Source organism: Ascaphus truei, chromosome 19 (genome assembly GCF_040206685.1).
Source record: "Ascaphus truei isolate aAscTru1 chromosome 19, aAscTru1.hap1, whole genome shotgun sequence".
NCBI lineage: Eukaryota > Metazoa > Chordata > Amphibia > Anura > Ascaphidae > Ascaphus > Ascaphus truei.
The window spans coordinates 5,669,973-5,696,930 of NC_134501.1; the positions used below are offsets into that span (position 1 = coordinate 5,669,973).

The 26,958-nt window shown below is 44.3% G+C and overlaps 1 protein-coding gene across 2 annotated transcripts in view; it reads right to left on the reverse strand.

The window, feature by feature from the left end:
* Nucleotides 1-26,958, reverse strand: part of PEPD (peptidase D) — a 130,182-nt gene that overhangs the window by 83,514 nt on the left and 19,710 nt on the right. For both annotated transcript variants that reach the window (XM_075576372.1, XM_075576371.1), the window contains exons 4-7: nt 20,116-20,179; nt 16,368-16,415; nt 13,499-13,560; nt 11,447-11,491 (exon numbers count right to left, since the gene is read on the reverse strand). In XM_075576372.1, the coding sequence (XP_075432487.1) occupies nt 11,447-11,491; nt 13,499-13,560; nt 16,368-16,415; nt 20,116-20,179 (219 nt within the window). The remainder of the gene's footprint in view (nt 1-11,446; nt 11,492-13,498; nt 13,561-16,367; nt 16,416-20,115; nt 20,180-26,958) is intronic.

The following is a 26,958-nucleotide window of genomic DNA, read 5'->3' on the forward strand; positions in this document are numbered from 1 at the left end:
GATTAGGAACTCACATTCTCCCAGTTAAAATACAGCATTGGAAGACAATCTGAAGACTCCGTGGTTTGCAGGGGGGTCTTGCCACGCCAGCGAAACGCGTAGAGTGAACCAGCAGCAACCCAGAGTGTGCCCCCCATGCCCCAGAACCCGTGTGGACCCATTTCAAGATCGATCGCGAAACCGGAAGTGACGCGACGGGCCGGAAGTGACGCGACGCGATCCCGGGAGTGGGGTAGATGGTGTATACTGCTGCTGCGCTTTGATTTTTACGTGTCTATGCACATGGTGCTAATGTAAGTGCAAATTACCACTGTTTTATTGAATATACCATTAGTGAACATACAATGTTGCACTAGAGTTGTCTCTGTTTCCACCGAGGGTTTGTTCCACTGACACCAGGGAGAGTATCTTAAGCAAGACCCCCTTGCAAACCACAGAGTCTTCAGATTGTCTTCCAATGCTGTATTTTAACTGGGAGAATGTGAGTTCCTAATCTCGATCCCCATACAGATTGTCACAGGTGTTTGGATATATTATACTATTATATATATTTTCTTCCCTTTATATGGTGAAAATCTGCACTCCCCACAAGCTTCTTCCAAACAGTCAAGAGAGGAGGAACTGGATCTTCACCTAAGAGGGTTGAGCAGCGAATTTTGCTATTTTTATTTTTGAGCACCATTTATATTGATCACTATATATTTATATATTTATTTATCACACCTTTATTGGAAGCGCCTCACAATTTTTGTTTTACATTTTTTAGCCGATAGCCAGCTTTGACAACCTTTTGCGAGAAAAGAGGTATGATGGCTCCCATTGGTTGAGTGGCCGATACGTCACCAGAGAGGGAGTGTTCTTTTTGCCTCCTTACATCATGTCACTCTGCATGGTGTCTCTCAGCTGGCTATTAGTTTAATTACATTAGTTCTCCGTGTGAGAAGGGGCGTGATGATTCCTATTGGATGAAAACGCCGATACGTCATGAGTGAAGGGAGGAATTATGGGTATTTATGTGATCGATCGGTTTTGTATACCGTACTCTGTGATAAAGCGTGTGTGACCACACGAAACGCGTAAGAATGTTCTCTTACTGTTTTTAAATGTGCCTGTAATAAATTTTCGTGCCTAGACCTTTGCAGTACTGGTCATAAATTGTTCCAAGGCAGCTGCACCGCCGCTCACGATCTCTGCATACTGGAACCCTTTGGTAGGAGCACGCCGCCGCTCACGATCTCTGCATACTGGAACCCTTTGGTAGGAGCACGCCGCCGCTCACGATCTCTGCATACTGGAACCCTTTGGTAGGAGCACGCCGACAGCTTCACGATCTCCACATGGTCATCAGTGAGTAAGTTCATTATTATATGCTGCTCATTTTATGTGACCTCAATACCATTTAGTTCCTATAGCCACTTGACACCCATACAAGATATACCTACTATAGGCTATTGGGAGTCTACAGATAGTGGCATTCCAAGGACTTTAATAGTGGTATATCACAGTATTTGTGAATATTGGAGTTCTGAGTTCAATAAGGCTGTTTTGTTTGGAAGGATTATGAAGATTCAAATGCTTTAACCTGCATATGTATTACATGGACATTTCCTGGCTAGCATCGCTAGGGGTTAAAATCCTCTACTTTCTCCTGTCATTGTTTAAAATGTAACCGTTGGGTGCCCAAAGACTTCACGTCATGTGCCTCAGGACATAGTGACTGTCATGCACAGGGAGTTTTTTTTTTTAAGCTTTATTCATGTTCTGCGTTTGCGGTCCTCCTTTTCCTTCCGTTTCCGGGATAATGGCCACCGCGGTTACGTGACATCACTGTGCCGGAGCCGCCATGCCACTCAGGTACTCAAAGGGTTAAGCATTGGGTTTTTTAAAGGCTAAAAAGTCTTCTCAGAAAAGTAGCAGCAGTATAGTAGTTAAAGCAGGAAACGGACTAGACAGAATCATAGCCCCACCTATTTCTGCCTAGTGATAATGAGGTCATCACAAGATATCTATAGGACAGAGGTTTCTGGAAGGCAGGTCCCAGGATTTGCCGCAAAGGCGGGAGCTCACTGAGAATAGTGCTTGTATGTGTATGTGCAGTGGTTGACAAATCACCCAAAAATCTACTCGCCGAACCAAAAAAAAATCTACTCACCACCTAGTCCCGCCCCCAATCCTACCATGCTTGGGCAGCCATGAGGTCGCCATGGGGTCAAATCCAGTCGCCACGGGCCTGTAGGTGAATGGATTTGTCGAACACTGTGTATGAGTATGTATATTCAAAATGTAGAGGAGTCTAGGATATATGGTAAGGATCCCCTTTATTGTTTTATAGTTTGGGACAGTGTCCTACTTAGTTACACATACAAGCAGTTTATAATGCAGCAGGTAAAAGCTACAGGGAATCCATGTAATAAAGGGGATAGGAAGCCAACAATGACACGCCAACTGGGTGCTCATTTTCATGTCACTACCCAGAATTCCTGTATGTGGCTTAACCACTGTATGGCTTGACAAAGGGGCGAATGAGGCATGTTTGGGGTTGATCCGAGAAGACGTCCATGGGCATTCTATATTTGAGTTGTAAGTGTATTAATCTTGGCAGAGTGAAAGTCCTTACCAAGTCTCTCCTCCTACACTCTCCTCACATCCTCAGATGTGTCAATGACAAGAAACAGGTTTTAACATCGTGAAGAAAAGGGTATATTTTCAGAGCCTCCTAATTAAAATAGCCGAGAATTATCTCACAGCCCATAATCAACAGTTCTGCTATAGCACCGTGCATGAGTCACAAGAGAGTGAAAATAATCAACTGCGTCAGACCTGGATTTACACTTGTAACAGCGGTCTCGTCATTCCAGGTTCTCAGACCAGACAATGTGGCCTTCTACACCCAGGTGTCCAAGATGAAAATAATGAATACAAAACATATTACATTATTAAAAAAAAAAAAAAAAAAAAATTATATATATATATATAAATTGTTACATGGCTGTGCTTTTATTATGTCACAATTCCTATAAACCGTCATTCTGACCAAGTCTCTAAGTTTATGTGGGGAACCTTTGTCCAGTTTCAACAAATCTCCCACATGTTCAGCCCAAATCTCCCTGAAAGAAGCTTACAAAATGTTGACCACTATGTATATGGTGGAACAGTTGAATTGGGGATAATCAACAACTTCTGACCGTTACACACATTAACTTGTTGCCTCCAACGTTCATACAGTATAAGAGATTTCACCTGAAAAACACCTCCCAATACCAATGCTGCCAACAATTAGCACTTCACTGAAGTGTCAGAACGCGCTATAAACCTAAATTCTGGGATGAGAACACAATCTGCTAGTTTATTTATTAGTACAATTATTTATTTATCACACACTTTCTGAATATCTAATGCATAGCAGGGCCTTTAGGCATGGAGGAAACCTACCTGCACTCAGGTGCCGAGTGGGAATAACTGAAAAGCCCCCATCTGATTCCTGGCAAACACGGAAAAATTGCAGATGCAGAGGACAGGAAATAAACGCAAATTGAATTGTCCTGTACGGCCGTTACCGATTGCACAGTGAATTGCGAAAGCTACGGCTTAAATTTATTATTTTATTTTTTTAATGTGCATTATTTACAACAAAAACAGAATAATTAGCAACACGGAAATGCTTACAAATGTGTGTCTTGCATTGTAAGAATTATTAAGCAGCGCTAACCTGCAACACACTTCCAAGCCTATTTATGGAAACAGAATTAAGAGTAGTACAATAAGCTGCATTCCAACAGTGGAAGTTATTCTATGCGCTGGGCGTTATTCACATATTAGACTGGATGTGCGACGCATCCCTCCAAAGATTTCAAGAATAAAAATTACAAAAAAAAAAATCTTTGTAAGGGAATTGTTGCTTCAAATGTGCTTAACATCCAAGTTAAAGACACCAAATTTATGGGAAGCCAGGACAGGTTTACAGACGACCGCAATATGCTCGACCAAAAGACCGCTTTAAAAATATCTATGCAAGAAAACCGTTTGAGTGATTTTAACGATCCCGTTATATTGTCCACAAATCTGTGCAAACGAGGGCTGTCCGGGGAAACCTGGAAGGTTTTGGCATCTTCCGACTAATGATGCTTCTAATTATCTGATAGGAAACGAACGGCGCCCTGTAACTAGATCATTAGCATTACAGCCACACGTGACAGAGGACTAGGAAAGCCCTGGATTGTCATTACAGATCATGTGCTAATCCTGCCACACAAAAACTAATGTGTCCATCAGGATTTAAAGGGATTAAAAGCATTATAATCCATTTTTCACTACATCGCCATTAATCCCTTTGGTCTGCATGCCCCTAAAACTAAAAGGGTTAATCTCTGCTTTACAGAAGCAGCCTACCACGCATCACAATGCATTGCAGCTGCAGACGGAAAGGAATATCCCTTTTAACAGAATAAAAAGTTTATCTTCTTTTTTTTTTAAATGCATTTCAAACCATCGAAAATCTAGACACCTGGATCGCCAAATATTGCCGCGTCCCAATGAGAATATGTTAACTTTGATTGTCCTCGGATACGCAAACAAACAGAATGTCGGAGATAAAAGGACGGAATTCACGAGCGGCGTTTGGAAGTAGTCAGATGTTTGCGAGCCGAAGTGACGTGACGGCCTGTAGCCCCACATGGCATCCTGCATTACTTTTAACCCTTCTCCGTTTCAGCCTGGCGATTCGTAATTAATTTGCGACTTTATGAATATGTATTTGGACGTCCCGGGAGAACAGTTTAATTTATTAATGTACATATGTGGGAAATGCTTTTTCATTTGCATAATAATAAAAATTGTGCAGCATTTTATGCAAATGCTCTGCCTCTTATACTCCTCGACAGAAGAGGCGACGCACAATTTATTACTGACATTTTTAAGTATATCGCATTTAATGAACCATTTTAGAAGCTTAAAATATTCATCGTTTGTAATATCTTGCGATCTATATGATACATTATTCACAACGGTCCATATCAAAATGCAGATGGCGCTGTAGATTCTGGCAAGAATGTAAACGGAAGGCTGCAGTTGGAAATGTCACCAGCGCACTAAATAACATTTACAGCACAAAACGGTCGGTTTTGCATAATGCAGAGTCCACAAGTTTGGCAAGTACAGGGTATACAGGGTATACAGGGATGCAGTGCAGTCGGGGTGTGACTTTATAGAGAGGAGTCAAGAACACTAGGACGTTGATGATATTGATGAATTGTAGATTTATTGTTTAGTATGGTATAGGGCAGGGATGTTCAACGTCAGTCCTCAAGACCGCCCAACAGGTAAAGGATATCCCTGCTTCAGCACAGGTGGCTCAATCACTGATTGATCCACCTGTGCTGAAGCAGAGAGATTTTAAAACCTGACCTGTGTGGCGGTCATGAGCACCACTGGTATAGGGGGAGTGGTTCCCAACTTGGTTTTTTACATTGTGAACCTCCTGCTAGAAAATATTTGTTCTGCGAACCCCTAACTAATAAATCTCATTACCTACTCACCCACATATTGCCAACAGAACCGTGTGACGGATCCCGGGGCAGTATAGTGTCCCGAGTTCACGGAGGGACTGCGCACTTAGTAAGGTCCCAAACCACACGTCAGTGTGTGCGGGACACGTGGTTGGTACAACGGTCAATCCCCACAGGAGCATTCCAAGGCAAGACCCAGAATACTTTGCAGTGGCAGACAAGGCAACTTGACAACTGTAGCACCTACACCAAGGTGCAGTTTGGGGTCTTACTAACCGTGTAGCCCCTCCACAGGCTCAGGAACTCCCTGGGATATAGGGATAGATGGGTATACACAAGCCCCTTGGACAGACATCTCACAAACCACCTGTCGGGAATCACGTACAGGGAACCCAATTAGAGATCTAAAGCAGCAAAGTTTAGGAATTCGAATATTTTTTTTTTAATTATAAATAAATCAGTTGTGTAGTATTAGATAATACTTACTGTATTTTTTTTAATTATTATTATTCAACTCTTAATGCCATTATTAATGAGTTGTAATATAATGAGCATCTTTTGATTTCTAGAGCAGGCTTTAAAGCTGCAGTTCAGTCTTTTTTTTTTTTTTTAATTATTTTTTTTACTTCAATAGTTTCATGTGAGCAATCTCTAATTACCTAAAGAACTGTATAGCTGCCGGTCAATTCGTTCTCCATGTATTGATAGGTCGAAATTTGGTGACATATTAAAAGCTGGGATTTGTTTATAATCTGCTTGTCTGTCAGTGGAAGCTCATGAATATTCATGAGCACTCCTGCACTGACATGTGCTAGAGGGAAGGCAGGGCTGGCAAAGGGGTGTGCCAGGGCTTGTGACAGGACATGAAGGGGCAGTGCCTTAGCAAATGGCTGTTAAAATAGAATACAAGAAAATTGGTTTTTCAAAGTTGTTTTTTTTAAAACAGAAAATGTTAAATGTATTTTTTCTTACTACAGAACTGATTTATTAAAAAAAAACACACATGCAGGATATTGACTGAACTGCAGCTTTAGCCCACCTCCCCAGCAGTGCAAGATCTTTGCAACAGTTTCCTGTTTGTGATAATTTGTTGCAATGTTTCCAGCAGTTTGAGCTGTGAGCTGTAACAATAGATGTTACCTTAGTAATATAAGGATACATTGTAGCTGCTGAGTTAGAATGAGTGAAGCAGCCATTATGCGAGTCACACAATTAGGATTTTTACAGATTTAAAAACAGGAACGCCAAACGATTGCCAGCTAGGTAAGAATGTGGAATTATACATTGTCACATGCTTTACATATACAAACAGAAAAGGGAACGGGGGATTGTAGTATTGTTGCTTTTTAAGGATCTTCTGAATGGAAAGCAAATGTTGACAATGTGTGATACAGTACTCAAGTTTCCGGGCTGGAAATCTGGGGCCAAAATCAGCGTAAAAATCGCAATCAGAGGCCGCGCTTACAGTTGCAGCGACGGCGCCAAAACACATGCCTTGTTGGGCATCATGCTGCACACATTGAACGCGACCGCAGGATTCAGGACAGACAAATGAATTTGTCTCTCCATGCGGCCACCGCGTGACGTCAGCGTCACGTGTAGCGGTTCAGCCAATAATGTCAGACCGCTCGCATGACGTCACGGGCCACACCTCCGCCACGCCCCCTGTCGCATCCCTGCCTGCATAGAGTGCAGGATTCGCGCACGCGCCGTGCCAATGAGGTCACGTGGTCGCGCACTGCAGAGCGCACTATAAGCTCGGCCTAAGAGAGGGAATTGTACAGAATGCAACGGGATTTATCCTTTGATAAATCGGAGCTTTTCAGCGGTATTTATTTACTTGCTTTGACCTACTGGTAATAACCCTCTAAGTGAGGCATTTGATGACTACATTGTAGCATTGATAAATAGCAAACATGTGCTCTGCAATCATTTCCAAAGATTTCTAGCACTATTGTTGCACAATAAGCTCAAAATGACACGTCCATAAAGTCACCATACAGGGTCTAACCCCATAATTACAAATCAGTGACCCACATCTTCTACCAAATAGCTCTACCCCTAAGATCTGTTATTTGGAGATTTCATTGATGCACATTTCCCAGTAAGGGAAAACCATGGAAACAATCCAGTTAGCTGTAAAGTATACTGTATTACTTATTGTTTAACATGCTACAAGGGTACAAGTAACAATATAATCTGATTTGGAGATACTGCATAAAACTAAAATATTTTTTATGTAAAAGCCTTATTAAAGCTGCAGACCAAGCAATATCCTACATGTGGTTTTTGTTTTTAATAAATCAGTTCTGTACTACGAGAAAATACTTGTAGCATATTTTTTTTAACAACTCTGACATTTTGAATGTATTATAATGTAACAAGCATTTTTTGTTTCTCTAGCAACCATTTACAAAGTCACATCCCCTTCCTCTGCTGAAACAGGCTCAGGCACACCCCTTTTCGAGCCCTGCCCTCTCTCTAGCAGTGCACCAATTGTATCTAGTGACTGCCTGGTCACATGATCTTCCCCTAGAGAACTTTGCATCATTGGTCCTCTTCTGCTACACCGGCAGTCATTTAGTGAACCCCCGAGCCGAATCTTTGCCGATCGATCACAGGCGAACGGATCGATCGGCAACTTAGATAATTGTGTGAATTGTATTGATGCACATATTAAATGGGGGGAAAATAAAATAATAAAAACAAATTTTAAAAAGGCAGCTTGGACTGCTGCTTTAAGTGAGGGCAGTGATGCTTAAATGAATAAGCCATCCTTCCAAATGTGTGAGAATTCACATCCTCTGCAATAAAGATGCTGCATAGAAATAGTCAGCAGCTACCATGGATCAAAGGCAACTGTTCCTTTCCTTCGTGCATATATCGTGGAATCACATAACATCTGCATTCATCTCCTTCAACAGGGTGAGGGGTAAAAGAGAAGACTTAGGTTTTACTCCCAGCAGCTAACCTCAGAATGTGGGGCCTCTCTCAAATGATCCCATTACACAGAGCAGAACAACAGATCAACTGAAACATAATATTGTCAGTAAGCTGACGCGCAGTAATGTTCTACGTCTCCGGCAGCGCTGTGCGTCTCGTTCACTCACACGCAAATAATCCAGGAAGTATTGGTTTTGCTTTCAAACCGTCGTCAAATGGAGCCCGGAGGTTGTCGTCGGTAATTAGCCTTTAAATTGATGACACCAGAGATGTTCAGCAGACAGTATTCCCAATTATAAAAACAATAGTCTAGGTCAAGATCAGTGGAGTAGTAATCATGAGGTTTAAACGGTCAGACGCCCACTATCTGACCTTCCTTTCCAGACATTGTCTCACGGACCGTGCCCAAACAATCAGAGGGAGACCAAAATAAAGAAAATAAATCTTGTTTGCATTGGTAAATGTACAGTAGACAGAGCCCGACAGGGTATCGCAAAAATAGATCTCAAACTAATAGCTCATTTTGCTACAGCTGTGAGGTGTGAGATCGCAGCATTATGGAAACAAAGTGAAATTCCTGCTATCCACAAGATTCGGAACAGAATTTGGTACGTATGCCAGATGGAAAAATTAACGAGTTTAGTTAATGACACTGGCGAAAATTTCCTAAAAGTCTGGACGCCTTGGCTGGCCCAGACAGACATCCCAGGGGTTGAGAGATCCACAATATTGCTTTAATAATCGGTAAATGCGTTCTCCTGTGATGCGGTAGTTCACTCGTCGTTAAAGGGATACCAGATGATGACTAGCGGCAAAACAGATAAATTACTATTGTTCACCACCAAAAATAGCACATGGACATCGGATCCTTGGGCATTGAACGGTGTCGTGGCCTCCCATCCCCCCTCCTCACCCCCTCCCCTTTTTCCTTAGTTATGTATTATGTTTTATTTATTATTTATGTCTATGTTTATGTTATCTTGTTAAGTAATGAGCAATGTTTGTGTACAGCCAAGATGCACATGAGATATTGATATCGCATGACGCAGTACTGGTTATAAGATGTATTAATGCTGTATTTTCAAAAATAATAAAAACTACAAGTTAAAAAAAACAAAAAAAAACACTTATTTGATCTCCACAGATGTAGCTGATGTTACCGCTGCCGTAAACACGACGCCTTGCATAACACTGGCACGTTATTTAACGGTAGAGCCATTGAAAACCACGGTAATGAGATAACGCATGCGTTATTTCATGTGTTATTTTTTGCGTCAACCAGGGCAATAAAGTTTGCTATACCTGCCTATCTCTCTGCACACAGTATATAATTTATAGACCCTTTTAGCATCAGAAAAGCCTCATTGATTGAAAACTATTAATAGTTACAATGTAATAATCGCGAAATGTAAACATTATATTTTAACGCTGCGATGTATTCTGAATAGGAAATATGGTCCCCAATATATTATTCACTCGCAGTGAAATACAAACGGTGGTAATGGAATAAGGCTTAAAAAAAAAAAAAACATTTTGATGCAATATAATTGACTCCTTGTTCTTCCCATCGGGATCTCGGATACAATGATTCAGGCAGAAACCAGAAGCAAACATCCCGGAGCACAGCAGACTGGTCGTGTGCCGTAGACATACTAGAGACCGAGTCGATACACCGGCTCAGGGGTGACCAACTTCAGCCCTCAAGATCTCCCCTCCCACCCCCAAACAAGTCAGGTTTTAAGGATATCCCAGCTTCAGCATAGGTGGCTCAGTCCTGTGCTGAAGCAAGCTCTTTGACAGAGCCACCTGTGCTGAAGCGGGGCTATAATTAAAACCTGACCTGTTTGGGAGGGGGGTCATCTTGAGAACTGAAACAAATACCATAGGCAACTGTAAAGACATGTTTCATTTGATAAGAGGCTTGTAAAGTAGAGCGTTTCATAACATGCTTGGGCAGGTGCAAAGATTAATGGTCCGTTTACAAGAATAGGTAATTTCTTTTTTTTTTTTTATGAAACTGACTTTTACCCCCCCCCCCCCGCCAAAAACAGAACACCTACCACACTTTTATCACCCAGCTAGATGTTAACAATACCCTGGTCTGTCATGTTTGATTTATAAATGCTTTAAAAAACACCATTCTTATGTCCCTCCTGTGAGTTACTCTCCCTTTATTTTTTCATCCGTCATATAAACAGATGGTGTCATCGTTGAGAAAATAAAAAAAACAATCTATAAAATCTATAAAATCTTAATAAAACTCACGAGACTAACTGGAGACATCAGTAACAAATAAATAAAAAAAATAGTAATATTGACTTGGTTTCTCTAATATGCCTCATGTCATCTCCCATTCCCACTACCAATAAATGTGAAAGAGATGTAACTATGACACTATGTACGGAAGCCTCCCCTGATGGCAGATCAGATTAGAAAGAGGGCGCTCAAACTAATATAAAGGTTAGGGCTTTCTGAAGCAAAAACAAGACACATTGACCCTTTTACTGATTCTTGAAGCACATGATCTCTTTTCGGAGAAGACCTAGGACCAGTCCCGTTTGACCCCATATACACCATTCTTCTCATCTGAGACCTGGCCTTGACCCCTCGCCTTGTTTCAAGTCTCCATCTTCTTAACCCTTTCCTCCCTATTCTTGAAGCCTTTCCATTACACCGGCCGCTCTCCAACAGATCAGCAGTAACGACAACATCCTTTTTTTTTTTGTATCTCTCTCTAATGGGGTAATTCTATATAATCCTAAAAATGGCCATACGGGACGTTGTCGTGCCGAAAATCCCCATTGATTTTAGTCCAAAAACTACCAGGGAATATAGAGAATGCCCTAAATCTTCAGAAATGGCTAAATCTATAGCATTTATTCAACCGGGTCCTGCAAAGTTTTCTAGATGCAACAGAACAAATAAATACATTAGAAGAACAACAACGGAAGAGAAGGAACGCCAAGCATGTCCATCGTGGCCATGCTGCGAGTACATACCATTCAACTATTTCTGGGTGTAGGATTGAGTTGTTCACAGCAAATCTAAATAAAAAATACAAAAATGGAAAAAGAAAGGTTAGTCTTTGAAGGACATTTTCGCTGAAATGTGAAGCATTGCATGTTAGCAAAACAGAAGTAGGTGCGAGTTTTCTGGGGGGGGCGCGGGCGGTTGCAGGGGCCCCGCGCTCTTCCCCAAGGCATTTAAATTAAATGCCGGGGGATCGCGTGAGGCCTCTGCAACGCTATACTTACCGTGACTCTGCCGGTGTCAGGACTCGTCTCTGCGGCGTCACATGACCCGCAGTGCCATAGCGACGCTGCATCAAATGACGCTGCAGATCACGTGACGTCGCATCAAGGTAAGGGGGGGGGGCATGAGTACCAGAGCAGGCAAGGCAGGGGGGGCAGCAGCAAAGGTTTGCGCTCCCCTGGGTTAAGGGAATTGGCCATACATTTATGGAAAACATACAAAAACCCAGGTTTACTGGCTCTGCACTATTTTATACCAGGCTGTGCTTAGAACGCGGTGTAATACATCCGAACCAGCTGCACATATGGTCGTTCCGCCACTGCATAAACAATGGCAAGACTGGAAACGTATCTGACAGAAAGCAACACTGACGCAGTCGGAGACAGGGGTTAGAACAAAAATTAGAACTGAATACAACACGTCAAAGGGTTAAAAAGAAAGCCGTCTCTTTAGCTGGAAGTTTGAGGTTGGAACTCAACAGCCTGATCCATTGAACCAATTCAACTCGTGTGTGTTCTTAAGAATGACACAAAACTCTTATAAACAGACAAAGAAAACAGAAGCACGGTTATAAACTTTAGTCAAACCTACAAAAGCAATTTGGAATCATGGAAAGACAGGTTCTTTTAAGTGAAGACAAGTCGACATTAATAATGCACCCGGCTAATGACTAAAGAAAGCCATTACCTATAGGAAATAAGCATTTCTTTGGTAGTTTGTCCATACTGAAAACAAAAGGTAAAGAAGAGGTATCTGTGTTTTGTATAAGCATATGCATTGCTGCTTGATGTATTCTGACAAACAATAAAAAAACTGTCACAGAAGAGATGGAGCCGACGGAATAAACTCGAGAAAGACGAGATGTTTGATGCACCTGCATCTTTGTTATAACGACTCCATTTTCTTTCCTTATTTACAGTTCCGATATCAATACATATTTATAGCACTGTCAGCACATGACTGTGGTCACAAGTCACCGTTATACATATTGAATAATATAGTACAGAGTTTGTTTGTGGTTTCTCCTGATGTTTTATGTATTTTTTCCTGACAATGTGTGAGGAATTGTAACGGCCCCTGCTGCTCCGAGCTGTGATTGACTTTACAGCAAGGCTGTAGATCAGAATAATAGTAAAATATCTTGATACGGCAGACAGGGGGGAGAAGAAAAAAAATACATTAACTTCTTGCTTAATCTGACACAATCAGATGCAGATCAGAACCTGCCGGGAAGTACGAAGTTGTGACGGAGGATGAAGAGGACACAAAATGTCAGATTAAATGCAGTCCAAAAATAAAATAAATAATAACATTGTATAGAAATAATTGATTAAGGGGGGAAAAAAAATGCAGCAACTTGTTCAGATTCGTTTGTAAAGATCATATCACCTATATTAAAAAGTTACATTTCTCCGTGCAGTAGGTGATGAGGTCCTGATCATTAGTTTAGAAAAATCTCTCCACATAAATGCACACTATATATGTATATATATGGCTCACGTGTGACCCAGTAAGTAATCAACAGGGACTCAGACCCCAGCCTCAGCTGTAGTCACACACACACACACACACACACACACACACACACACACACATTAACCTTTACTAAAAAAAAATTGCAACAGAAATGTTTTCCAAAAAGATATTTTGTATTATTTTGAAACGGTACGAAACGTAAATCTGTCCTGAACTATGAGGCATTAAAGATTTTTTGATTTCCCACCAAAAGGCTCAGGTTTTGTTACAAATCCTTTGCTGGGAGCACTAGGAGTGTAAAAACGGTTTTACAATATACTTACTGGCTAATTCCCTCAAATGAGGCCTCTTTGCAAATATTCCCACTGTCCGTATTAACACCGCGCTGGAAGAAATAAAAAAAAAAATACGTGAAAAATTATTCCGGCCAAAAACTGATGAATTTCTTTATTAAAGCTGAGTTTATTTTACTTTGTGGCTGAGTTCTATATGCAGTGACCGCCTTCCACCAATCCTTTAATTCAAACACTGATGGAAGATTAATATCTGCGCATTTTGTACGGTGGACGGAAAGTCCTCGCATAACAACAGGCTCAATTATAAACGGAACAATGAATGGAATATCTTTCTGCGTCTGACAGCCAGCAATTCCTCCAGGCGTATTCCAATCGCGCGATAACACTATGCCCTCGTGCTTTCGGAATCTCAAGTCAGGGCTACTTTATTTGTACTGAATGTTATCACAGGTATTCAGATAAAAGCCCACGTAATCCAGAACACGCCGTATTGGGTTAGGCATCACGGGGCTTACTTCAAGATTGTGTGGTTGATGTGCAAAGCAGCTTTGGGCCACTCGTACTGCAAGTCTCATCTTGCTTGGTAGTAAAATGCTGTTGGGTACGAACACAGATCTTCAAATAAGCCCCTGAGGCTAAACTAGGGGTGCACAACTCCCATCCTCAAGGCTCAGCCACCTATGCTGAAGCAGGGACTGATTGAGGCACCTGTGCTGAAGCTGGGAAGTTAGGGGGGGTGACTGTCCTATATCCAGAGACCACCCCTGCTGTTCCTAAGCCGTCACATTTAAAATAAGAAAATAATAAACATTGCACGTTTGTAAAGTATTTATGAAGCCATAATTAGCCCAACATAAATAACTGATTTTTTTTCAGCAGTCAAGAAAAGGAAAACATACAAGTAACTAAAATTGTTACCTTGCGGGTGACTAATAGCTTAGTAATTAAGTGAATAACCCTGATGAGGAGATTTAAAAAAAAAAACGATTAGTCAAGAATTGCAAATGTAACTCTTTCACTGCCAGTGGGGGTGTTAGCCAACAGAAAACCCGCCTGTTATCTAAACGGGGGTCCCAGCCCCGTGTGCAAGGTTGCAATGTGATGCTCGTCTTTAAGCTTTTCCCTAAATTCAGCATAACAATAAAATAAAGATATACCGAGGACTCCCAATGTGAGAGAGCAGCAGTCATTTTACCGGGCTTGTTACCATTAACCCTTTGAGTGCCCCATGATACCGCTACCATGACTTGAGGTCTGGCACACCAGGGGCCGCATGACCTAGTAACCAGGGGCGGCCAACTGCAGTCCTGAAGGGTCACCAACAGGGCAGGTTTGCAGGATATCCCTGCTTCAGCACAGGTGACTGTCCAACCGAGCCACTGATTGAGCCGTCTGTACTGAAGCTGGGAGTAATTGAGCAACTTGCGCTGAAGCAGGGATATCCTGAAAACCTGCCCTGTTGGTGGCCCTTAAGGACTGCAGTTGGCTGCCCCTGCACTATATCTTTCTTCTAGCATTGTCTGTGCATGCTCCAATATCTCCTACTACTAGAACTGAACCGTCTTTGCTTAGTGTTATCTGTTGCTGGGCCTAGCTGTGCGAGATGAATGGGATAAGTCTCCCTGTCCTGTGTTGTATCAGGAGCTTCTAGGTTTGTTAAACAGCCACATTTGCTCTGTCTTGGCAAGTGGAACCACCAAGGGATGGATTCATATTCCCAGTTTTCAAAACAATTGCAGTATTTTCTTCTTCTGAACAGTCTCTTTTTACCCAGAATCCTCTTGGGGTATAGTCCAGGGGCGTTTCAGGTCCAACAATGTTAAAATAGACAATTAACAAAAAGTGACCGTGTTCTCATTTGCAGTGGTTGACAAATCACAAAAAAAATCTACTCGCCACCTAGTACTAAACGTGTGCTGCTTGGGCCAATATTTACTCGCCCGGGGGTTAAATCCACTCGCCCGGGGCGAGCAAATGTATAGGTTTGTCGAACACTGCTCATTTGCATGTCACTACCCAGAATCCCATGCATTGTATGCTAAGAGATAATGGGAGAGGCAGGGTTGCAGACATCAATGTGCTCACACGTGGCTTTGTGTGTTGACAATAATCATTTATACGTTGAACATGTGCATTCTCAGATAGATGTACCGTGCCCTGTGTTCCTATATCTGAGGTATCCGTTTCTGTTGCCACACACCTGAAGGAGGAGCCCGAGTGGGCCTGCAAGCTCAGAACTCTGTGTATACACCAGCCAGACATTAAAGGCATCACTTCTACCTAATGTTTGGTCCATTCTCTATTACAAAGGCCCTTTTTCTGTGTTCTCCATTACTTGCTAACAGTCCCATCCTCTATTTATTGCCGTAAAAAAGGGGAAGGGGAATGTACAGGGTTAACATAACGTGTCCGTGTAAATGTGCTTCCTTAGGAAGATTTGTATCTATATAAACAATGTTTGTATCAATTTGTGTCGGGAACACTAGATCCAAACATATCAGCTACTTTGGTTTGAGAGCTGGCAAACAGTCTCATCACCAAAATAATTTTTTTTTTACGGTGGTTATTTAATGTGCAATGGAAAGGTTACAGAATTCTTTAAATATATTTACACTTGTCCGATTGATTTTATTGCGCATCTTCTCCATCTAACCGTGCCACTGTTTTCAGTTCAGGTGTGTCCCAGGCAGGACTGGCCCTTTAATATCACATCGAAGCAAACAATCCCTGTGTGATCTACTCCTAAAGTGCGTCCTGGTTATAAGCCACTTCTTCAGAGAGACATCTGTGTTATTAATGCTAAAGGTCATAGAATTAGAATTTCACTGCGGTAAAGGACACGGCAATAGCTGATTAATGAAAGTTTATTAAGGAAAGAAAGAGACGAATGCCTCACCAGAGTAAGGAGGACGGATGGCTTTCTTGCGCTCAATATGCTCGCAATCTACAATTGGACAAAATGTAAAATGTTAATTACTTTCAAATACATGCAACAATAACATCTCTGTAACCGTCAATATTTAACCGTTATACCAGACTTTGATGGTCTCATTAAACCATGAATAGCTACTGATGGGGTCTACCTCAGGGACGGGCAACTCCAATCCTCAAGGGCCACCAACAGGTCAGGTTATGGATGTTCCTGCTTCCGCACAGGTGGCTCAGTCTTTGACAGCCACCTGTGCTGAAGCAGGGATATCCTGAAAACCTGCCCAATTGGTGGTCCTTGAGGACTTGAGTTGCCCACCACTTGACGTGGTTGTAGGTTTTAAATGGGTTTTTTTGCCCAAGGATTTAACTAAATGGCCCATACTGTACTTATGTGAAGAAAACCCATAGTCCTAAAATAAATCATTTGTCATATTGGATTTACATTGGGGCTTTTTTCTCTATGGTTGTTCTTTGACTAAACCATGAATAGGAGAACATACATTTCCATGTCCTGTATATGATATAACACAGCAATATTAAAGCTGCAGTTCAGTCAATATCCTGCATGTGTGTTTTTTTTAATAAATCAGTTCTGTAGTAAGAAAAAATACTTTTAGCATTTTCTGTTTTAAAAAAAACAACTTTGAAAGACCAATTTTCTTGTATTCTATTTTAACAGCCATTTGCTAAGGCACTACCCCTTCATGTCCTGTCACAAGCCCTGGCACACCCCTTTGTGAGCTCCGCCCTCCCTCTAGCACATGTCAGTGCAGGAGTACTCATGAATATTCATGAGCTTCCACTGAGAGACAGAAGCAGAAGAAAAACAGATCCCTTCACTAATTATGTCACCAAATTTCGCCTATCAATACATGGAGAACGAATTGACCTGCAGCTATACAGTTCTTTAGGTAATTAGAGATTGCTCACATGAAACTATTGAAGTAAAAAAAATAATTTAAAAAATAAATAAAAAATAAATTAAAAAAAGACTTAACTGCAGCTTTAAGTAGCACAGGGAAATACTGGGAGTGATTTGTTTGAAGTCCACTGGATCTCCAATACATTAACGACAAGACCGCCTTATGATACTCATATAGGTAAATACATTCATTGGATTAGAGGAGAGGGGGTATTTTACTCTAGAGAATCGCAACAAATGTTATCAACAAAGTCCCAAACTTCACAATTGAATGATAAGATTTGAAGGAATTGATGATGGAGAAATATCTAAAATAATAAGGCATGGATGGCACCAAGAGACATGACAAGAGATTCTAAGTGACCTTCACGTGTGCAGCTAGGACAAAGTAAGTGGACGAGGACGACACAGACGTTCAAATAACTCAATTTGTATCATTTAAAAAGGTACAGGCGTGCGATTTTCCAAAGAGAGAAATACAGTACCGGGATAAAAGGTCGTGCACTGATGCGGGGACGTATTGGACGTAAGGGAATTGTAAGAAAATAGGTCTTCCCTGGAAGAGTAGGGGGTACATGGACAGTCTCCAAGTGGATGCAGTTTTCTTTATGGACATAGGGCAATGGAATAAAGTAAGTACATTGAGAACTGTTTGGGATTGTACAAATTCTGAAATTCGAAGAGAGTCTGTGGCTTCACAACAGACAGGAAAAAGTGCGCAGACTGGTAAAATGTCTTTATCTGCAGTCAATTTGCTACGCTTTTGTGTTATGATTTTGTTGGATACCCATGTGCATGGCATACAAACCAAGAGAAATTACAAGAAGCAAAAACATAAAACGGAGACTGTGCTACATAATAAAACACGATGTTGGATGTTAATGTTACAACACTATCATCATTTGCTTTGTATTTATAGTTGGGTTCACTGGTGCATCTATTATTGATCTAAACAGTTCAGAAAAGGAGCATTCCATCTTCCTGAAGAAGCAGCATCCCTACAGCCAATTTGTATACTGGTCTTGTAACAAACAGAGCATTTTATTAAAACTTCCACACTAGCAGCCACTCTACAAAGCATCAGAAAGCAAATCTCCGATGCAAGAAAGGAGATAATCTGTTTGCTCAACAAACCATTGGTTGAGTTGACAAGTTATGTGTCTGGTGTATTTTGTTTACACAGTTACACCTGAGACCAGAGAGGTTTTGAAAGCGCTGTACCCTATAATTTAATCTATAAAGACCTTACTTCTTGGTTCATTAAAGGGCATCACAACCTGGGAGACATTATTGGGCCGACATGAGAATTCTTCACAAGCTTCCACATCCAAAAGGAAATAGAAGAAGCGGAGATGGCATCTTGAGGTCTCAAACTGCGCCCCTCCCAAATCTATTATAAAGTCTTCCGTTAATCAGTTAAACCTTTTACCGTTAGGGGAGCTACAGCACATGGCAGAAAGTGTTCCTCTTATTTTATAATTGTGCAACTTACTGTCCGGCAGCGTAAGATCTCCGTGCTGGTTTGTGAATCTCATTAGGGGGTCATCCACTAAAGGAGAGCAGCTGTGGTCATGCGAGACGGACATTCAGGGCAGTGGTCCATAGTGTGCACCAAGCGTTATATTCAATGGGTTTGAGATTTGTCACCAATTATTGCACAGGTTTCCTTTAAATATTAACTAATTAAAGGACAGACAACATTATTTTGCATGAGTAACATTCTGGATGATGACAATTTCCAGTCTATAAACAAAGCAGTTTTTCCTGTAGGCTTAACGTCAATAAACTTAAAATTAGTTATAAAGTGGCAGCTACCCCTACTCATTAACCCCCTCCCTCCCGGGAAACAGGGAATGAAACATTGTAATGTCAGCTCCAGGTACCCTCTGGTTCCCAATACACACCTGTAAAAAGGTAGCACCAGTGCCGCCCCCTCCAGGGAAAAAATGGAGGTTTAAATCAATACTTGTCCATCACTGTGGGAGCTTCCAATGCCACACCCCACAATACATTTCTGCCTGGGACGCAAAGCATTGTGGGGAGCGACTTCTGAAACGCAGTTGTGACAGCTACACCACGCACGCTAAAGTGCAGTTTGGGCCCTTACTAAGTGCGCAATCCCCACACAGGATCAGGAACGCCATTATCCTGCCTGGGAGCCGCCATTGCAGATTTATTTTGGTGAACCCCTTGGAGACATCTCACGCACCCCCCTGTTGGGAATCACTGACCCCATCTCATATAAACTAAGGGCGGCGGGTTTGTCTTTAAGAGTTAGAGGTGAGTTACACCAGGGGTGCTCAGCTAGTCCTCAATGCACCAACCCCCCCCCCCCCCCGCCCCCACCCAAAAAAAATAATAGGTCAGGATTGCACGATATCCCTGCTGCAGCACAAGCGTCTCCATCAGTCCCTGCTTCAAAACAGGTGGCTCTGATTGAGCCACCTGCGCTGAAGCTGGGATATTCTGAAAACCTGACCTGTTGCGGGGGGGGGGGGGGCTGGCGGGCTGGAGTTGAGCGCCCCCGAGTTACACAACGCACATATTATAATGTAATGTATCCAATTGTGCAACTTGGCGCATGATTTTTCTGCGTCAAAACCTCTGCCAGATCCGAGGGGACATAACACGCCCCGGCCCCCGCTAATATCAGGGTCAAATGCAGGCTCCTGATAACACGGTTCTTCCATCAGACAGCAATGTACAGGAAAAGATCCAGTCCAAGAATAACATACTTATTTGCCTTAAACAAAAACCTTTTACAAATGGGGGAAAAAAACTGCTTTCTTACTTCGCATGTGTAGTGAGCTTCATCAACAGCGTACTTCTGCTTGAAATATTCAGGGGGGTGAATCCTTAAAGAGAAGAAAAATGATCTATTGACTTACATTGGAATAAGTCCAGATAACAGGAGACAGTGCCGAGTCCGCATGATGAAACAGGAACCTGCCCTCCTTCCTGCTATTAACTGCACCTGCCCTCCTTCCTGCTATTAACTGCACCTGCCCTCCTTCCGGGTAATAACTGCACCTGCCCTCCTTCCTGGTAATAACTGCACCTGTCCTCCTTCCTGGTAATAACTGCACCTGTCCTCCTTCCGGGTAATAACTGCACCTGCCCTCCTTCCGGGTAATAACTGCACCTGCCCTCCTTCCTGGTAATAACTGCACCTGTCCTCCTTCCGGGTAATAACTGTACCTGCCCTCCTTCCTGGTAATAACTGCACCTGCCCTCCTTCCGGGTAATAACTGCACCTGCCCTCCTTCCGGGTAATAATTGCACCTGCCCTCCTTCCTGCTATTAACTGCACCTGCCCTCCTTCCGGGTAATAACTGCACCTGCCCTCCTTCCTGGTAATAACTGCACCTGTCCTCCTTCCGGGTAATAACTGCACCTGCCCTCCTTCCTGGTAATAACTGCACCTGCCCTCCTTCCGGGTAATAACTGCACCTGTCCTCCTTCCTGGTAATAACTGCACCTGCCCTCCTTCCGGGTAATAACTGCACCTGCCCTCCTTCCTGGTAATAACTGCACCTGCCCCCCTTCCTGGTAATAACTGCACCTGCCCTCCTTCCGGGTAATAACTGCACCTGCCCTCCTTCCGGGTAATAACTGCACCTGCCCTCCTTCCGGGTAATAACTGCACCTGCCCTCCTTCCTGGTAATAACTGCACTTGCCCTCCTTCCTGGTAATAACTGCACCTGCCCTCCTTCCTGGTAATAACTGCACCTGCCCTCCTTCCTGGTAATAACTGCACCTGCCCTCCTTCCTGGTAATAACTGCACCTGCCCTCCTTCCTGGTAATAACTGCACCTGCCCTCCTTCCTGGTAATAACTGCACCTGCCCTCCTTCCTGGTAATAACTGCACCTGCCCTCCTTCCTGGTAATAACTGTACCTGCCCTCCTTCCTGGTAATAACTGCACCTGCCCTCCTTCCTGGTAATAACTGCACCTGCCCTCCTTCCTGGTAATAACTTCACCTGCCCCCCTTCCTGGTAATAATTGCACCTGCCCTCCTTCCTGGTAATAACTGCACCTGCCCTCCTTCCTGGTAATAACTGCACCTGCCCTCCTTCCTGGTAATAATTGCACCTGCCCTCCTTCCGGGTAATAACTGCAATTTTGTCACCGTCCCATGCAACACAGTTCCAGCAAACAGAGGCGTTAACGGAGCAATCCAAGCCGGTTTTTAATTTGTTTAATACAGTTTTTTATCAGGGGGTCTCCGGAGCTGAACCGCATTAATTTAAGCTCCCGGGACCCTTACTTCCAGAGATACCTCCGGGAGGGGGTGCGGGATCACTGCGCAGTTTAAGAAAGGGCCAATAGGAAGCCGCGCCAGGTGAAGTCACGGCTTTCTATTGGCCTGCAAGGCCCGAGAACTTTGAGAAGCGGCCATAATGCGAACCCTGCAGCTACGGACGCATCTCCGGACGCAGGGAGTTCCCAGAGCAGAAATTAGTGGGGTTCTGCTTCGGGGACCCCCTGCGTCAAAGAACAAAAAAAATGGCTTGGATTGCCTCTTTATAAAGTTGCAGACAGTATCAGTTCCGAACACTGGTGTATATAATACAATAGCCAACGCCGCTTTTCCTAAGTACCATTTTAGAGCATATACAGTACACCCATGCAGTGAAAACGTTTCAAAAACAAAACTAAGTTTGCTTTAACCTTTTTGCTGCTGATGGGCTTGCAGCAGACATTACAGCCCGCCACCCCCAGGCATCACAGGGGTTAACTATACCTCCCCTACATTCCAATGTTCAAGCCGCGCAATCAGTTACTTTCCTAATCCGACATTTATAGGATTTCAAATTAAAATCAAATATTCATATATACTATGATTGTCAACACTAAATATTTAAAAGGTCTGGAAAAAAAAAATCAGTAGAATAGTATTCCAGTTTCTAAAACAGCGATTTAGGATTCCTACTGTATATGATCCCAAGTGGACAATCGGGCAAAGGTGAATAGGGAATTTCGGCACGTATAGAATCAGCCCCTCGCCTCGGTTTCTCTTTCTTCTCTACAGAATGGGAATTTTCATTTCAAAAGCGAGATCTCCTGTTTCTGCGAGTCACGCGCAGCCTTAATAGCCAAGTAACGAGCACGCCTCTGATCCTCTGCAAAAACAAGCCAACGCCTGCACCGATATCTGTAATCTAAGGCCAAGGCCCCTCCTGAGCGGCTCATGCTTGGAGAGCGCTCAAAGCATGAGCGCCGGTTGTCATGGCATTTACGCGCGTGCGGGGGGGGCGGGGGAGGGCCTTGCGGGTAGTTGAGAGCGCTAGAAATGCATTTTTTTTTGTTCACATAAGCGCCGAGCGCGGGTGAGCGTGTGTGCACGAGCGCGCGCACCGCGTGAGCGGGGACTTACATATATCTATATATGTAAGCAACGCTCAGCGCTAGCGGGGACTCAGCCTAAGCCTCTTTGGGTATTTGCAAAGCTCCGAAAGCAATATGAATCGTTGCGATGGGGATAAAAAAACGGAAGATATCAAGATTGATGTCATTGTTTTTTTTGTTCTTGACATTTAGATTTCTTGGAAGGAACAATATAAAATATAAATACTGTCTAAGTACTGTACATTAATTATGATCCAAGGGAGAAGACTTTCCTAGTGTTGCGACTTCCCATGAAGCAGAAGAGACCGTTCAGTCAGACGTGAGTGATGTGACGAGGGCGTTGAGGAAAAGCGCATGGAATATTCCAAAGGACAATTGTAATGTCTGGATATTATACACTTCACGAACGGATATACATAGCAAATACGGGAAAAGAAATGGAGACAGCCTTGTCAGGGTCGTGCCAATTCAAAATGCGACTTCATTATTCATATTAGAGCAGAAACCAGGGGGGTTCCCGAGGTGGAGAGGGGGGAGTGGCACGGCGATACCCTCGGGACGGACTTGCACAGGGAGCAGAGGTAGGGTAGCCACATCTTGCAATAGGAGCACATTCTGGGAGACATCCTGCACGCGAGCTGGGAACCATTTTACGTCTTATACATAATAAATACACAAGCACTGTATATTAAATATGGGGTGCACGAGATATTTTTTGCGGGGGCGCGGCGCTTACAGATGTCCCACGCTGAGAGGCCTCTGTAGGTCCCTTACGTTGTCTTCGGCAGTCGCCATGGCAATGCGGCGGGGTCACGACATCCCGTTGGTAATGCGACATCAGATGACGCCAGCGAACAAGTAAGGGGGGCGCGAGCAGCGGAGGAGAGCACTAAAAAGTTTGTGCACCCTCGTATCCCTTAGATCAGGCCTGCACAACACGCGGCCCGCCGGCACTCACTGTGCGGCCCGTGGCGACTTTCCCCCTCCTCCCTCCCCGAGCAGAGCCCGCTCTCCTCCCTCCCAGAGCCCGCTCTCCCTCCCCGAGCAGAGCCCGCTCTCCCTCCCCGAGCCCGCTCTCCCTCCCCGAGCCGAGCCCGCTCTCAACACTGCACGCTCTAGCAGTGCGGCAAGTGCCCGCTGCTTGCGAGCGCGCAGTCCTGCCTGCTCCCCGCCGTGATCGGAGGTGCAGGGGGGGGGGAGGTGCAGGGGGGGAGGTGGTGCAGGGGGGGAGAGGTGCAGGGGGGGAGGTGGTGCAGGGGGGGAGAGGTGCAGGGGGGGAGAGGTACAGGGGGGGGAGGTGCAGGGGGGGGGAGGTGCAGGGGGGGAGGTGCGGTGCAGGGGGAGGTGAGGTGCGATGCAGGGGGGGTGAGGTGCGATGCAGGGGGGGGTGAGGTGCGGTGCAGGGGGGGGTGAGGTGCGGTGCAGGGGGGGTGAGGTGCGGTGCAGGGGGGGGTGAGGTGCGGTGCAGGGGGGGGTGAGGTGCGGTGCAGGGGGGGGTGAGGTGCGGTGCAGGGGGGGGTGAGGTGCGGTGCAGGGGGGTGAGGTGCGGTGCAGGGGGGTGTGGTGCAGTGCAGGGGGGTGAGGTGCGGTGCAGGGGGGTGAGGTGCGGTGCAGGGGGGTGAGGTGCGGTGCAGGGGGGTGAGGTGCGGTGCAGGGGGTGAGGTGCGGTGCAGGGGGGATGTGAGATGCAGGGGGTGGAATGTGTGTGATGTGGAGGGTGAGTATTGTGTGTGATGTGGAGGGTGAGTATTGTGTGTGATGTGGAGGGTGAGTATTGTGTGTGATGTGGAGGGTGAGAATTGTGTGTGATGTGGAGGGTGAGTATTGTGTATGGGTGAGGGGGAGAGATGGGGTTGTGAGAGATGGGGAGTCACAAACATTGATGATGAGGAGTGCTGGGGGAGATATGAGGATGAAGATGATGAGGGTTGCTGGGGGGGATATGAGGATGATGAGGGGGTGCTGGGAGAGATTGAGGGGTGCTGGATATATGAGGATGATAAGGTGCTGGGGGAGAGATGATGATGATGATTTTACCCATGCGGCCCGAATCTGTATTCCTTGGAGCAGTTCGGCCCTTCTCACGTGACAAGTTGTGCAGGCCTGCCTTAGATCAACATTCTCAAACCGAAATAGTTATGGTTGGTAAACTGAGGTTTTCCAGCACCGTTTGGGCCGAGTTTGGGCAGTTTTAGTAACAGCTTTTGTTCTTTCATTCAGAAAGCCGCAGTCTGCCCTGGGTCGTGTTTTTTTTTTTTGCATTTTATTTTAAACTTGCTGAAATGCCTCTCCTCTGGCCCTTTCCAATGGTTTGGGGTGTTCTTCATCCGGTTCTCCGTTCAGGAGATAGGCGTCAAACATATATAAATGTCTGGGAGGTGAATTAGAGAATCCAAGCAGGCGATTTTTTTATCATAGGATTGAAGCAGGGGGTCTCCTGGGATGAACCCCCATTCATTTCAGTTCCGGGGACACCCTGCTTCCTGACAGACGTACCGGTGCCGGTAACCGCTCGACTCGGCCAGCAGGGCTCATGTACTGGCAGCGTTGCAAAGCTTCCATGCCCTGCGGGCCAATAAGAATCTGTGATGTCATCAGGTTCGTGTTCCCATTGGACCACGTGACGCGGGAGCGTTAAAACTTTGGCGATACCGTCGGAGGTAAGTATCTCTGGAAGCAGGCGGTCCCCGGAGCTGAAATGAGTCGGGTTCAGCCCCAGAGACCCCCTGCTTGAATCCTATATTACAAAATAATTTAAAAAAAATTGCATGAGTGGCTCCCTTAAAATGGCGCTCTCCTGAGGGCTCAGGACAGGCGTCAACATCTTCTTCCGTAACAAAAGAGCAGGACATGCTCAGGGGGGAAGGTACTAACATTTCCTGAGCTAATCTCATTGATTTTAAGGAAGGTAGTGTATTTTTAGGGGGGGTGTTTTACAGAAACTGGAGACGCATCAATTCTGTCACGTTTCTCAATCCAATTAAATCTTCAGAGAATGTTGGTGGATTTCCAGGGAAGAGGTTTGTCTCAACAGTTGTTCAAATATACGGTGCCATGACAACCTTTTACTTCAAAATCATCCATTTTACTGTTATTTCTTCAATCTAAATATATAATAATAATAATAATATATATATTTATATATTTTTTTTTAAACAGCTCCCCCTAGTCTCTTATTATTATTATTGTAAAATTACCCCCTTTTTTTTTTTACCTGATATTGGAAGCAGGTATCTCCAGAACCTTACTGTAACTTAGTATCCTAGAACAAGTGTCTTAACTCTGTGCCCAGGACATGCGTGGAAACAAGAGGTAACTCTCACTGTATTACTTCCTGGTAAAATATTTTATAAATAAATAAACCAGGGGGGCTCCGGAGTGAATGTTACTACGGTTTGGGGGGCGACCTGGCGCCAGGGACCTCCTGCTCCCCACTGTAAGTATATTGCTTTCACATTGACCGAGACATCATTGCAACGACAGGAAATGAACATTTAAATATGAAAGGAATTAGCTTTTTTTCAGCGAGTCCAGTTGACAACACCCCTTATCAAATGCATAAATCAAAACAACATTTACCATTAGAAGTTTACATGTAAATACCCATTACTGATACAATGTACATGTCAGCGATTTAAATGCTGCACACTTTACAAATCAGGCACTCTAAGATAATGATATTATGATCGTGCCGTCCAGTCAGACAAAGCATCTGTCACACAGCATGTTTTACTTACACAATATCTCTAATCAATGCATTGACTCTTTCTGACATTTCAAATGAATGAGCAGTAAATGGCAGCCACGGTTTTAATTAGAGAAATTGAGAAAAGCATGACCAACAGCCGGGATAATTTAATTCTTGTGAATTACCATTATGAGAACATGTTTTCAGGTCATAAACAAGAAAAACAGGTTTAGAGGGAAGGGGGTGAGGGAGGATGAGGAGGGAGGAGGGCTCGAGGGAGGATGAGGAGGGAGGAGGGGGCGAGGGAGGATGAGGAGGGAGGAGGGGGCGAGGGAGGATGAGGAGGGAGGAGGGGGCGAGGGAGGATGAGGAGGGAGGAGGGGGCGAGGGAGGATGAGGAGGGAGGAGGGGGCGAGGGAGGATGAGGAGGGAGGAGGGGGCGAGGGAGGATGAGGAGGGAGGAGGGGGCGAGGGAGGATGAGGAGGGAGGAGGGGGCGAGGGAGGATGGCGAGGGAGGAGGGGGCGAGGGAGGAGGGGGCGAGGGAGGAGGGGGCGAGGGAGGAGGGGGCGAGGGAGGAGGGGGCGAGGGAGGAG